At 51.4% G+C, this 15,316-nt stretch overlaps 1 protein-coding gene across 1 annotated transcript in view; it reads left to right on the top strand.

Moving 5' to 3' along the window:
• LOC147101938 (protein AMBP-like) overlaps positions 1–15,316 on the top strand; it is a 178,593-nt gene that overhangs the window by 87,370 nt on the left and 75,907 nt on the right. The window contains exons 4-6 of the mRNA XM_085965955.1: positions 1,074–1,187; positions 1,269–1,370; positions 3,592–3,635. Coding sequence (XP_085822081.1) covers positions 1,074–1,187; positions 1,269–1,370; positions 3,592–3,635 — 260 coding nt within the window. The remainder of the gene's footprint in view (positions 1–1,073; positions 1,188–1,268; positions 1,371–3,591; positions 3,636–15,316) is intronic.

The raw sequence follows: 15,316 nt of genomic DNA, 5'->3' as shown, positions 1-15,316 counted from the left end.
GGACTGGGTGTGAGTTAGGACACGGGTCAGTGAGCACAGGGGGTGATGGGTGAACGGGACTGGGTGTGAGTTAGGATACAGGCAGCAGAGCTTTAGATGAGCTGAAGTTTACGGAGGGTGGAATGTGGGAGGCCGGCCAGGAGAGCGTTGGAATAGTCAAGTCTTGAGGTGTAGAAGGCATGGACGAGGGTTTCAGCAGTAGATTAGCTGAGGCAGGGCAGAGACAGGCGATATTATGGAGGTGCAAGTAGGCTGTCTTGGGGATGGAGTGGATGTGGGATCAGGAGCTCATCTCAGGGACAAATATGACACCAAGGCTGCGAACAGTCTGGTTCTGCCTCAGACAGTTGCCAGGGAGAGGGATGGAGAGGGTGGTTAGGGAACGGAATGTGTGGCAGGGACCGAAGACAACGGCTTTGGTCTTCCTATTATTTAATTAGAGGAAATTTCTGCTCATCTAATACTTCATGTTAGACAAGCAGTCTGACAAATTTAGAGACAGTGGAGGGGTCGAGAACAGTGGTGGTGAGGTAGAGCTGGGTGTCGTCAGTGTACATGTGGAAACTGAGGCTGTGTTTTCGGATGATGTCACCAAGGGGCAACATGTAGATGAGAAATAGGAGAGGGCCAAGGATAGATCCTTGGGAACTCCAGAGGTAACGGTGCAAAAGTGGGAAGAGAAGTCATTGCAGGTGATTCTCTGGCTACGACTGGATAGACAAGAATGGAACCAGGAGAGTGCAGTCCCACCCAGCTGGACGATGGTGGAGAGGCGTTGGATGAGGATGATGTGGTCAACCATGTCAAAGGTTGCAGACAAGTGGGGAAGGATGAGAAGGGATAGTTTACCACGGTCACAGTCACAGAGGATGTCATTTGTGACTTTGATAAGAGCCGCTTCAGTACTGTGCCAGGGGCAGAAACCTGATTGGAGGGATTCAAACATGGAGTTGTGGGAAAGATGGACATGGATTTAGGACTTTGGAGAGGAAAGGGAGGTTAGCGATGAGGCGGTAGTTTGCAAGGACAGCGGCCGAGAAAGTGATTAAACAGCCAATGAGTTTGTTTTGCAGCCCACGGATTCACATCTGATGTTCGAATCGCTCGCACCAACTACCACGAATATGCTTTTGTAATCTTTGACAATAAGAACAATGCGAACAAGACACTATCAGTGGGCCTGTATGGTAAGAGATTCTGCATCACCTCTTTCACACACCACTTTCTAAGGTTTATTTCTGTACTATAACTAAATGCTCATCTCACAGGAAGGACACGGAAGCTGAGAAATGAAATCATTGAACAGTTCAAAGAGTTTGCATTGGAACAAGGAATCTCAGCGAACATGGTCGAATTTCTGCCCGAAACAGGTACGCACACCATGAGCCCCTAAGGGTCCAACAATGGGCGGACTTTCCAATGATTGGTCCTGGAAGTTGGAACCCTCTTGAAGCAGACGGGACTTGTAGAGAGGGTAAAGGTTGGACGTGGGGAGGGGGAGGGGTCGCAGTCTGTAATCTGATAGCAATCATCACCTGGGTTGCTTTTACAATCAAACAGCTTTTAGAAGCCAAGCTTGACATCACCTAGCTGCGAGCTGCTGATGCCCTTGTCCCCTCTCCTGCAGTGTGAACTTTCTCAATCAGAGAAAGACACAGACAAAGGGTTTGGGGAGTGGTGAAAGGTGAAGGGTTGCAGCGTAGGGTTTGGACAGGTCGAAGGTTATGGTAAAGGTAAATTCAGGTGGCGATACAACAGAAGGCCCTCATACAAAAGCAAAATACTGCAGAGGCTGGAAATCTGAAATTAAAACAGAAAATACTGGAAATAGCCCTTGACTTCTCTTTCTCTATTTCTGGCGACAGGCAATCAACCAATATCCACAATAAACCCACTGACTCCCACAGCGATCTTGACTACACTTCCTCCCACCCTGCTTCCATTCCTCCAATTTCTCCATCTCCATCCCATCTGTTCTGTCGATGCTACCTTCCATACCAGTGCTTCCGATATGTCTTTCTTTCTCCTCTCCTCCACACTGATTGACAGAGCCCTTAGCCGTGTCCATTCTATTTCCCGCACTTCTGCTCTCACTCCTTCCCCTCCCTCCCAGAACCACGATAGGGCTCCCCTGGTCGTCACCTTCCACCCCACCATCTGCCACATTCAAAGGATCATCCTCCCCCATTCCTGCCACCTCCAGCATGATCCCACCCCCAAACACATCTTCCCTCCCCTTTCAGCATTCCCAAGGGACTGTTCCCTCCACGACACCCTGGTCCACTCCTCAATCACCCCCAACACCCGCTCCCTTTCCCACGGCACCTTCCCGTGCAAGCACAGGAGATGCAACACTTGCCCTTTTCCCCTTTTCCTCCTACCTTCTCACCGTCCAGGGCCCCAAACATTCCTTCCCGGTGAAACCGCTGCTCACGCTGTGATCTCCTCTACATTGGGGAGACCAAACGCAGATTGGGAGACCACTTTGCGGAACACCATCGTTCAGTCCACAAGTGTGACCCCAAGCTTCAGGTTGCCTATCACTTTAATTCCCCACTCCACTCCCACTCTGACCTCTCTGTCCGCTACCTCCTACATTCTTCCAATGAAGCTTAACGTAAGCTCAAGGAACAGCACCTTTCGATTAGGCAGGTTACGGCCTTCTGGTATCTGTTATTCTATATATAAACCACTCGAACGTCTCAATTAGATTCCAGCCTGTAACACAATCCCTGGTGTCTGTTATTCTATATATAAACTACCCAAACCCGTCAATTAGATTCCAGCTTGTAACTCACTCCCACGTATCCGCCATTCTACATGTAAACCAACTGAACCCCTCAATTAGTTTTCAGTCTGTAACTCACTCCTGGGTACATGTTATTCTATATATAAACCACCCAAGCCCATCAATTAGATTCCAGCCTGTAACTCACTCCCGGGTATCTGTTATTCTATATATAAACCCCCGAACCCCTCGATTAGATTCCAGCCTGTAACTCACTCCCGGGTATCTGTTATTCTATATATAAACCCCCGAACCCCTCGATTAGATTCCAGCCTGTAACTCACTCCCGGGTATCTGTTATTCTATATATAAACCCCCGAACCCCTCGATTAGATTCCAGCCTGTAACTCACTCCCGGGTATCTGTTATTCTATATATAAACCCCCGAACCCCTTTATTAGATTCCAGCCTGTAACTCACTCCCAAGAATCTATTATTCTATTTTTAAACGACCCAAACCTCTCGATTAGATCCCATCCCTTTTCATGATAAAAAGAGGAAGAGAGACAGAGAGAAGAGGAAGCATTTGAAATCAGTTGATCTGCTAGTTATGTGATGTGGAATCATCGAGGTCCGATTGTTACACTGTAAACATAGAAGATAGGAGCAGGAGTAGGCCATTCGGACCCTCGAGCCTGCTCCGCCATTCGATGAGATCATGGCTAGTCAGGATGAGGAAGGTATTTCAGGCCTTTATCAACCCAGACCCTCCCATCGCCCCCTGGGTTACAGTGACCATTATGAAGTGTTGATGTTGGATTGAGTTTGTAGACATGGTCCTAATCGTGTGTCCATTCTAACAGGCGCATGTGTTCCATGGGACCCTATCCCAGAATCTCCTGTCAAGGTGAGTCATCACTTCATTCACTTCCTATGAGATGGCAGACTTCGTTACGAGCTGAATGTCCCAGAGATCGGCGTTGGAAAGATTTAAAGAGTGGAATGTCCCAGGGATCGGTACTGGGGGAAATGTACGGAGTGGGGTGTCCCAGAGATCGGTGCTGGATGATGTATGGAGTGGGGTGTCCCAGGGATCAGTGCTGGATGATGTACGGAGTGGGGTGTCCCAGGGATCGGTGCTGGATGATGTACGGAGTGGGGTGTCCCAGGGATCGGTGCTTGATGATGTACGGAGTGGGGTGTTGTAGGGGGTTTCTCTTGCTCGTTCTGGTCTCCTACCAGGCTTCGTGCAATAATTACCCTTGAGTGGTTCGACCCACTCTTCCCTACGGTTCTAGACCTGGACTTAGGTGCAGGGAACTGTAGTGCAGAGAAAAACTCAATAGACCAGGTTGAATAGCACGAAATGGATGCTTTTATTATTAAGCAGTTTGCAGCATTATAAAATACATGTCATAAGCACAGATTAAAGTAACTACAAGCATGCACATATCTATAAACTTAACTCGATGGAAATGGGAAACACACGGCACATCGTAAAAGGGGAAACACATTACGATTACCCTTAACCCCCTCCCCTAGACCTAGACTAAGTTTCGACTTGAGGAACTCGGGATCATGCTCACCACTTTCAGATTCGCAAAAAAGGGGTTCGCAGCCTTTTTGGCACAGCTTTCCGTCGTCACGTGGATTTGGAAACTTCTGGCGCAGCTTGTTTTTCTTACGCGATGCAGCAGCAGATACAGCCTTGATGAGCGCTCGTCATGGATGAAAATCCGGTAAACCTGTGTTACCTTTACTGAAAGGCTGCCGAAGAACTGGATGCACATGTAGACTCTGCAACCGATGTGATATTGTAGAAATGGATGCACATGGAAGGTCCGTTACCGAATGGGATGTTGAGGCACTGGAGTGCTAGGCCTGGAGTGTCCTTTTATACAGTCATAATGATTGTCCTTCTGAGGGTGTCTTCTTCTTCGGCCTGGGTCGTCGACGATCTCCCGACAAAAGTACCCGGGCCACCCTCGTCGTCTTCCCGTCGTGGCCGAGCCTTGCCTGGCCGAACACCGACCACGTTCCGAAACCGAAGTGAAGCCAAGCTACGAAGCGTACTCCCAAGCGTTGAAGAAATGAAAACCGAAGTGAAGCGTGAAGTGAAGCGGTACTGATGGACCTTTCAATCCACAGTTATACCTTTTTGGGACAGTCTTATCTCCCGCCAAATCATAGTCCAGTCTTTGTAATATTTTTGGCGGGCAGAAATCTCTGCAGGGGCGCTTTGTCTTTGTAACGGGAGCCGGTGATAGCTTAACTGCCTTCCTGGGCCGATAATGTCTTTTACTTTGTCACCGTAACTCAGTTCGTATATTGATCGGTCTGGAGATTGCCCTCGATGGCTGTCAAACGGTTTTCCTTTGTACAGTAAATGGGTTTAAGTGTTCATTCAATTGTCCACCCATTTCTTGATGGGCCTCATCCTGTTACCCAAGACTGTCCTGTACTTAGAATCTAATTAGTACGTATGCTCAGTTCCCTGAGTTTCGGTTTCCCGATATTGGCTTTCGCGGGCTTACTGTCCTCAATCCACAAGCCTGTCTGGCTTGCAGTAACAGAAAACAAATGGTCCCAGAAACTGATCACGAGGTCCGGTGGCCATTTTGTATGCCCTTTTATCAAAGGTATTTCTGTACAAGCTTCTTTTGGTCAATAAACTGTCTTATTAACCCTATTTTCTTGCGTGATTAATTACTGAAAATTTCGAATCTTACAGTCCCTCCTGTGATACTGATAGCTTGCTTAAAGTATCAATAATCCTTGGTGAGCAAATTTTCCCTGATTCCTCACATCCAAACATTCCTGGTAATTAACTATCTATGACCCTCACGACACATGCAGTTCCCATTTCAGAAAAATTACCTTGTGTACAGTTGGACAATCATAGGCAGTACTACCTTAAACTATAACACATTCATCTTTCAGATGTGAAGGGGCCGATACCCCTTTCACCACCTGTATACGTATTTTATTAATAAAAAAAAAATGAGAAAATCTTATCAACGGCTATAACACAACAGTATTCACACACTTATATCATGCAGTGGCTAAAACCACGAGTGGAGGGACGCTTCAACTTTTAATACTTAGCAGCTCAAACTGGGGTGTCCTCTTCCCCCACTCGTACATAGCGTTCTCTCCATTCTCCTGTGTTCTCGTGCCTCTGGAGGCGTTTGCCTCTCTTGCAATGCACGAACAGTAGGAATATTACAATTAAAACCTGACACACTACTAGGATATGGGATGCTATTCTAATCCAGGCCGGGATCTCTATATTAGTGAACAGGTCCCACCATGGTGGGGTGACTATGTCCAATATGTCTTTCCCTATCTCTAATGTCTTCTGCTCCAGTGTGTAAAAATGCTTCTGTGAAACTATAACAGCTTTTAAAATCTTGGTGAGCTGTTCGGGAAGAGGGGGAATGGCATAACCAAAATGCGCGACGAATCGCTTAAAGTCCGTGAAATTCTCTTTTACAGTGAGGTGAACGGTGGAAGGTACAGGAATGGGGACAATCCGTTGTTGTGCCACTTGAATTTCAGCCCTGGGTTTAAAACAGAAGCTGCTGTCACTGACCGGACACCACCCGTGCTGTCCGTGGCGGTAGTGAGGCGCTGCAGTGGTGACACGGTATGTCCCACCTCCGATGTATGCCACCTGCGGGGGCACATGGTCCTTTGCCATTGCCTCCATGGTGCAATTTATCGGCTTCGCGCTAGCGGCTCTGAACCCGCACTGTGGTTTCAAAAAGGCATTCAAGTGCTGGGGACACAGGATGATGTGTGCTCCCCGGCTTCGACACCCCGAGAGGTCGGTGCCTGTCATCGTACGCTCCCATCTGATGACATAAGGTGGGACCACTGCGTAACGAATGTGCGCACCCCCCTGAATGACTCCAATGTTCTCCACCCTGTATACCGGGGCAGGCTTTGCTGCGGGACCCAACACCGGCATCCTTACCACTATTCCCATGATAGTGTGATTCGAGCGTCCACAGTCCACTGGGACTGGGTACGCCTCTGCAGCTAGTCTGAGCTGGCACGGACTTAACGCATTCTCAAAGGGGTGGAGCGCTTGCAAGTGCTTGTTGCTGATCCAGGACGGGACCAAACCTTGTTTTAAATCCTCCAGATTACTGTGGCCCTCGCCCAATAACCACGCCCCATATAGCACACAGGCCTCGTTCTGCGCAGCCTGATCGGACGCATTCCGATCCTCCCTAATGAGTGCATTTACCATTCTAGCGTGTTTCTCCAGCTCAGCAATTATTTCTTTTAAGTGTAGTGTCATGGCCTGGTCCTCATGTAACTCAGAACCCACTACCTTATTTTCATTAGTCAGTATGTTCCTTAACTGGGCTTTTAAACCATTGATCTGTGTCTGCAGCTCCATGTTGTCTAGAGCATTGACAACAGACGTCCCGGTGTTAAAAGCAGTGAAAATGTCATTTACAGCACCCCTTCTTTGCCTCCCTACCCGATCCAAAACTTCCTGTGGTGTGGTGTATAATTTGGCCTTGTCGATGTCGGCAAAGTCAAACTTGTAAAATTGTCTGAACATTCGGGTTAACAGGACCTGGTACAACTGTTCCGTTTCCTTGGGACACCAATCTGGCAATCGTACCTCAGTGAGGTTTAAAATCACTGAGGCCACCGCGTAGTGTACCCCTTGGTACAGCACCTGACCGGTGGGTACCAATACTAAACCGTTCCCGGGTCCCTTTGTGGCGGTGGGGCACCCTTCCTTCTGGGCTAGCGCTACCGGAATCGTGGGCAGGGGCTTGCGTGGGCGGGTGATGAGTTCAGTGGCGTTTACCGGAATCGGGGAGAATGGGGCTCCGCACGCCCGAGTGCTGACATCCCATCTCATCCCTTTCCCTTCATCCTGCCACTACCTCTGGAAAAAGATGGATACGCCCTTGGGGCAAACGCGTTTTGAACCCCACATACAGACATATATCCCTTCATCTGGTTCCCACCATTTGTCCCAACACACACGTAATTGTCCGTCAGTCCCCGTAATTGTCCGATGGGTATTGTTACCCAGTCGCTCCCACTCGATAGTAGAGTTCTTCATGTCCTTTCCCAGCTTTCGTAGCCACCACCATCTACTTAGCGGTACGTTCCCATTACACACCAAACAGATCCTCTTTCCCACGGTAACGCTGACTCTGGGTGCAAGGATCCTCACCCGAGGGCACGATAATGAAGTCTCTTGGTAGGCAAAACCGAAATTGCTGGAGTATTCTGTAGAATTCGTCCCCAGCCATCCTGGCCATCTCCCTTGGTGGAAGTAGGTGGCGGTTTCCTCAACCTCCCGCTTCCCCGTCCCATCCGTCGCGATGGGGGCTGTGTCCCCAGAGCATCCGAACATGACGACGTCCTTGGTGCGGCCTCGGTAGGCCAGCCCGCACCCGATCGCCGCGAGCGCTATGAGAATCCTTTCCATTGTATCCCTGGTTTCTGTAACCGATAAGATGATGTAGCCAGGCTCCCAATAGGTGCTGGCTTAATTAAACGGACGCTGGGGTCCCCTGACCCCGCTTCCAAACACACACACATGCTGGGCAGACTCCGAAAACTACCTATTAAAACATCCCCATCATCTTAAACTTTACATACCTTAAACTAACATTAAAATTACTTAAACTTAACATCATTACCTAAACCTATGTACAGCGCCGCCCTCCTTCGGGCGGCCTACCTAATTCCTGTGAGGTTTGCAGCATGCCGCTCCCTGTGGCAGGGCTGCACTGACCTTCGGCTTTGATCCCCCGCAGCCTGTTGCTGCTGAACGGGAATCGTGTCTTTCCTGGGCTGCTCTGGACCGAGGTTGGGGGAAATAAGGAGAATTTGGCCAATGCTTTCTGGGCTGAGGCGTTCGAGTCGACCTACGAGGGGATGCCTTGGGCGAGGCTCCCAGGGCTGACGGACCGGGGGTCGGGGCTTTCACCGTCACAGCCTGTGGTTCCACCACAGCTGCCGGCTCCAGCTCCCTTCCCTCTGGCTCCGCCCCCCCGGGGCCGGGATTTGTGGCATCCGACCCCACCTCACCTGTCCCTACAGGTGGTGAGTCTCCGCCCCCAATCCCTACCTCCCCTAAGCTTGAGTCGAGGGCGGGATCTTCGTCCTCTGACTCTTCCTCCTCCGTGATCGGGTCAAAGGCGGGGTCGAGCTGTTCGGGCTCTTCCTCGTCCGAATCCCAAATTAGAGGGGAGACCTCCCACTCCATTGGGATGACTCCTCCCTTCACGCAGGCTACAGTTCCAGCCTGTGTGGTCTGTGACTCTGTCGCAGGCTGAGGATTTTTGTCCTCAGACTTAGCCCCTGTTGTTGGCCCTTGTGCACCCGGCTTAAACAGTTTACACTGGTTAATGTGAAACCATTTAGTACGTCGGGGCACCTTCACTGCATAAACCATGGGGCTGGCCTTGTCTACAATGCTGTAAGGCCCCATGTACAGTGGTTCAAAACTCCCCACCCGGGCATAGTTCCTAACCATGACCTGGTCTCCGACTTCCCACTCTTGTTGCTTACGAGGTTCCAGCAACAGTCGATTTCCCTGATGCTGTCTCCCCATGTACCCAGCCGCTTGCCCATAAATCTGTTTCAGGCGCTCCAAAAGGGTTTGGACGAACTTGTCTCGCTTCACCTCTTGGAGCTGGCCCTCAGTGAGCACCGGGGCTAGTACATGGGTGGGTGTTCGCATGATCCTTCCAGTCATTAATTCGTGCAGGGAGTACCCCGTACTTTTGGACTGGCTGGCCCGGATCCCCATGAGGACTAAAGGCAGGATCTCCACCCATTTCTGGGGTGAGCCCATTGTCTCTTTCCTCAGCTTTTCCTTGAGGGTCCGGTTCATGCGTTCAACAATCCCGGATGACTGGGGGTTGTATGCTACGTGCCACTTCCCTTCAATGCCCAAGAGCATGAGGGTGTTCTGCATCACTTGACCGGTGAACTGACTCCCTTGGTCGGACTCAACAAAACGGGGGAGCCCCCACCGTGAGAACACTTCCCGGATCAAGATCTTGGCAGTACCCAGTGCCGTAGCTGTTCTACACGGGAAAGCTTCTACCCATTTGGTGAACACATCTACCAGGACAAGGCAGTACTTATATCCTCCCTGGGCGGCGGGCAGGGGCCCGATGTAGTCGACCTGAATCGATTGCCATGGTCCCTCTACCCTCCTGATGTGCCCCATGGGCACCTTCCTTTTCTGGGGGTCTGGGTTGTTTGCAGCGCATACAAGACAGCTTGCACAGAACTCGCGGACATCGTCTCGAAGTCCCGGCCACCATCCCGCCTGCTCTACCCGTTGCCAGGTAACCTCAGGCCCGGGGTGTCCTGCCCCTGGACCCTCATGGGCCAGTTGCAGGAATTCCCTCCGGTGCTGCTGCGGCACAACCCACTGTCCCTCTCGGAACAGCATGCCTTCCTTGACTGTGAGGGCTGCCGTACTGTACGGACCCTCTACCTGCTTGCCCTCAGTAATGGCTTTGAGGACTGTTTTTAGGGCGGGATCCAGGGTTTGGACGGTCTTTAGGTCTGGGGGCGGTGTCACTCCTGTGTTCCCTGGAGTTCCCTCCCTGGCTCGGATCGCTGCCACGGGTCCGGGTCCATAGGGGTCTCAGAGAATGCCGTTGCGGGCACCCTCCCTGGCTAGCGCATCCGCCTGCTGGTTGCCCTGACTGCGGGGTTCTGTGGTGGAATGAGCCTTCACCTTGTGGATGAACACCTCCCCTTCCTCCCCCACAGCTGCCAGGATCTTTTCCAGCAAGGGCTTAACTGTTAAAGGCCGTCCGTCCGCGGAGGTATATCCGCGTCGGGACCAGATGGCGAGGTACTCCGTACACGAATTGCATGTGAACATGCTGTCCGAGCAAATCGTGTATGGGGTTGGGAAGATCTCGGGGTGGGTAACCACGTACGCCACCGCGGACAGTTCAGCCTGCTGTGCGCTCATAGTGCTGGGGAGCTTAATCGCCAGGGCAATGTCTGCCGTAGGGTCATAAACTCCACACCCTGTGAGCCGTTCGCCAGCAGATACCGTGCTGGAACCGTCTACATAGATCTCGCGGCCTGTGGGGTGTATTCCGGCCCGTAAACCTATGTCGACCTCCCATACCCCTTCTACAGAACACCGATGGGCTGTTCCGGGATATATCATGTTGGCTGCGAGCTTTGGCTCGCAGAGACCTTTAACTTTGAGATCCATCTGGGAAAGGAGGAGGGTCCAGCGCGCAATCCGAGCGCTGCTCACGGTCCCATCCTTAATCCTTCCATCCAGAAGCATCTTTGTGGGGGTGTGATGGGTGAGGAGAGTGATGGGAGAGGTTCCTGTGAAGATCACTGATCTGTTCACAGCCCAATGCGTGGCCAGGAGATGCCGTTCGCAATTGGAAAAACTCCTCTCCACATCCGTAAGCACCCTGGAGGAATAAACTACCGGTCTTAGCTTGCCGTGCCGCTCCTGGAGCAGCACTGCGCTCAGGCTGTCTCCACTAGCGGCTACCTCCAGGAAGAACTCCTCTCCCCCATCTATGGCCCCTAGGGCTGGCGCGGTCTGCAGATCCCTTTTCAACTTCTCGAATGCTGCCTGACAACCCTCGTCCCAAGACCACTCGACTCCCTTGTGTAAGAGTCGGAGTAGCGGGGCTGCTGTGGCTGCATAGTCCTCGATGAAATCCCTGCAGTACCCGGTCAATCCCAAAAAGGACCTTACACCCGTTACTGTGTTAGGGATTGGCAGATCTTGCACCGATTCCCGCCTGGCCTTATCTATGGCTCTTTCCCCAGCGCGGATGGTCAGCCCCAGGAATTTCACCTCCTGCTGGCCGATTTGTGCTTTCTTTGGGTTTACTTTAAAACCCTTCCTTTCCAGCAGCTCCAATAATTCGGTTAATAGTGGGCCGTGCTCCTCCCTTGAGTCCGTGAACAGGAGTAAGTCGTCCACATACTGCACTAACTGATTGGGCTGGCTAAATTCCTTTAAACTTCCTGCCATGCACTGATGGAAAATGCTGGGGCTGTTGTGAAAACCCTGTGGCAAGCAGTTCCAAGTGTACTGTTGCCCTTTAAAAGTAAAGGCAAACTTGTACTGATCCTCCCGCCGCAGCGGAATGGACCAAAAACCGTTCAAGATATCCAGCACCGTGAACGTGGTCGCCGATGCTGGAATACTCCCTATTAGGTCTGCAACTGCTGCTACCATGGGCGCGCAGGCTGGGATGTTACTATTGAGGACTCTGTAGTCCACCGTGGCCCTCCACGAATTGTCCGGCTTCTTTACCGGCCATAATGGGGAGTTCACGTGAGTGGCTATTGGCCTCAACATGCCCTGCTGCACCAATGAAGATATTGCTGTCTCCATGTCGGGTTCTGCCTCCTTGGGGAAGTTATACTGCTTTTGGGGTCGGATCATGGGGTCCCCGTCTACGCTGACCTCAAACCCGGTGACTCTCCCACAGTCGTGCTTGTGGGTGGCAAACGCGGCCAGGTTTTCCGACACACACACCTGCAAGTCCGTTGGGACATCTGCGACCAGAAGCTCGAGGTCGTAATCCCCTGACGGCTTCATGGTGCACAGGGCCCCCTTTTCTCCCTTCCCTGGGATCACGACTACCTTACCTAACCCATTCTCGGCTCCCCAGAGACAGTGATTTCTGAGGTCCACGAGGATCCCGTGTTCCACCAAGAAATCAGACCCGAGGATGCCTTTACCACCCCCCTCATTCCACTTCAACAGGATACACGTCCATGTGGTGTGGAGTGCTCCCAAATGAATGGAGAGCAGGATGGAGTACGCACCAGCCTGTTCTTTGCCTGTGAAACCCACTACTGAGAATGGAGCCTGGGTAGACAGAGGTGAGGCAAAAGGCTTAGCTGTGTGGATCACGGTGCATGATGCTCCCGTATCCAACAGGTAACTACCCTTTTCCTTCTCCACCTCCATCTCCACAACGGGTCTTCTCCACGCGCCATAGCGGAGCGGACACAAGTAGACGGGCTGCGCGGGCTTCAGTCATTTGGGCACTTCGGTTTGGGTTGGGGGAGCAACAGGGCTGTTGACGACTGCCACCTTCCCCTGCGAGGTCATTAGAGACCGCATTGCCTCTAACACCGACTCGATCGTATCGGGATGGATCGACACATCGGCTCCTTTCTCCCGGATGGGTGTTTGGGCTGGGGCTGAGGGAGTTTTTCCCTTTAAATCCTTCCAGGGATTTTTACAGTCCCGGCGCCAGTGACCCTCCTTCCCACACCCGTAACAACTGCTCTTGGCTTGGGGAGGGCGATTCCCCTCCTGATGCCATTCCTTTTTAGCAGGAGCTGCAGGCCTCGCCTCATGCATCTTTCCCTTTGAGGAAGGCACATCCCTACTCTTGTTGTTCCTGTAAACTATCGTGAGCTGATCAAGTACTAACTCTTCCGTGGAGCGGGGGTTAGTGGGGTCAAACCATGTTTTGGCCTGCTCCCTCACCTGTGGCAAGCAATTGGCGACCAGGCACCGGAGCCAATGAGCCTTTTGGTCATTATTCAGCCTGTTCCGGTCCGGCCCGCCCGGACAGCTACGCCGATACACTGGCCACAACCTTCTGGCGAAAACCCGTGGGGGCTCTCCCTCTAGCTGTACCGTCCTTTCCAATCGGAGGAACGGAGTTCCATCACCCTCCCCTATAATCTCCAGGATCTCGTCCCGTAACTCCTCATACGCCTTGTGCCCTCTCTTGCTCTCGTCAGGGAGACACTGGAGGAGCGAGCTGTCCAGGGAGAACAGCAGCATTTTGGACTGTTCAACCCCGTCGCAGTCATTAACTGCTGCGGTCTGCTCCACGTCCCTAAAATGGACGGAGGGATCTCCTGACTCAGAGAGTTTTGGGATGTGACTTATCATTTCCCTTAGCTGTCGTGCGCTATGGGGCATTATGATCTGATTCACGAGGGGTCCATCCTTGCCATCCGCTACGCCCGGACCGAGCCTCCGGTGTCGCGTGGGACACATCGGTGCCGGTCCCGACTCTACTACCTGGTGTTGCTCTACCTCAAGAACCTCTGTGTCTGACTTCTCCGTTTCCTTCCCCGGAGTCCAAGACTCAGTATAGGCGGGAGGTGCCGAGGGCTCGGGGGTTGGTACCCCAACTGCCTCTTGTGGAATCGGTCGTTTGGATTCTTTGGCTAACAGTAGCTGGCTTGATGGTGGGTTTATGAGACACACCAAGCCGTTTGCCTTTGCTAGGGCCGTTCTCAGGTCCTCTAGCTCCCTGTGGCAAGCGCTATGATCGGTGTTCTCAGACCTATCCTCCATGGCCATCTTATAAGCTGCCCTAGCCCCCAAAATACTTTCCTTCTGTGTCGCTACCTGCTTAGCTAGGCGGAAACACCTATCTCTCATTCTACCTTCACTGGCCTTGGCCTCAATGGCCTGACACTCCAAGTAATCTATCCTGGTCTCATGGCGGTGAGTTACGGATTGGCGTTCCTGATTCAGCGCGTTAAGCGATTGAATCAGTTTCTGACCTCCCGCAACCTTTTCCTCTACTTCTGTTAGTAGCCCTTTGATCTGGGCCGTCTGTGCTACAACGACCTGGTCCAAAAGCTGGACTTGCTTCTTGTAGCACATCAGCCAGACCGCCTTTTCTACCGATTTCTTATGCTCTTTGCTTTCTGTCCACTTGATGGCTGCGTCTAGCGGGCGCCTATCTCTCAATAGGTCAGATATCCACTGTTTTGTAAGGTTTACCTTCCCAAAAACATAATCCGCTTTTCTCTCATCCATCACATTTTGTTTATTCAGACCTTGATCTAACATACTACATTTCTGCTGCCAAGGTCCTGCCGCGGTCGCCATCTCTGTAGGGGGTTTCTCTTGCTCGTTCTGGTCTCCGACCAGGCTTCGTGCAATAATTACCCTTGAGTGGTTCGACCCACTCTTCCCTACGGTTCTAGACCTTGGACTTAGGTGCAGGGAACTGTAGTGCAGAGAAAAACTCAATAGACCAGGTTGAATAGCACAAAATGGATGTTTTTATTATTAAGCAGTTTGCAGCATTATAAAATACATGTCATAAGCACAGATTAAAGTAACTACAAGCATGCACATATCTATAAACTTAACTCGATGGAAATGGGAAACACACGGCACATCGTAAAAGGGGAAACACATTACGATTACCCTTAACCCCCTCCCCTAGACCTAGACTAAGTTTCGACTTGAGGAACTCGGGATCATGCTCACCACTTTCAGATTCGCAAAAAGGGGGTTCGCAGCCTTTTTGGCACAGCTTTCCGTCGTCACGTGGACTTGGAAACTTCTGGCGCAGCTTGTTTTTCTTACGCGATGCAGCAGCAGATACAGCCTTGATGAACGCTCGTCATGGATGAATCCGTTAAACCTGTGTTACCTTTACTGAAAGGCTGCCGAAGAACTGGATGCACCTTGGAGACTCTACTACCGATGTGATATTGTAGAAATGGATGCACATGGAAGGTCCGTTACCGAATGGGATGTTGAGGCACTGGAGTGCTAGGCCTGGAGTGTCCTTTTATACAGTCATAATGATTGTCCTTCTG

The sequence above is a fragment of the Somniosus microcephalus genome, chromosome 23, assembly GCF_052327205.1.
Source record: "Somniosus microcephalus isolate GS21.2 chromosome 23, FLI_Smic_1.0, whole genome shotgun sequence".
NCBI classification, from domain to species: domain Eukaryota; kingdom Metazoa; phylum Chordata; class Chondrichthyes; order Squaliformes; family Somniosidae; genus Somniosus; species Somniosus microcephalus.
Note: the sequence above shows the minus strand (reverse complement) of the source record. Positions and strands in the feature narration are given on the sequence as shown.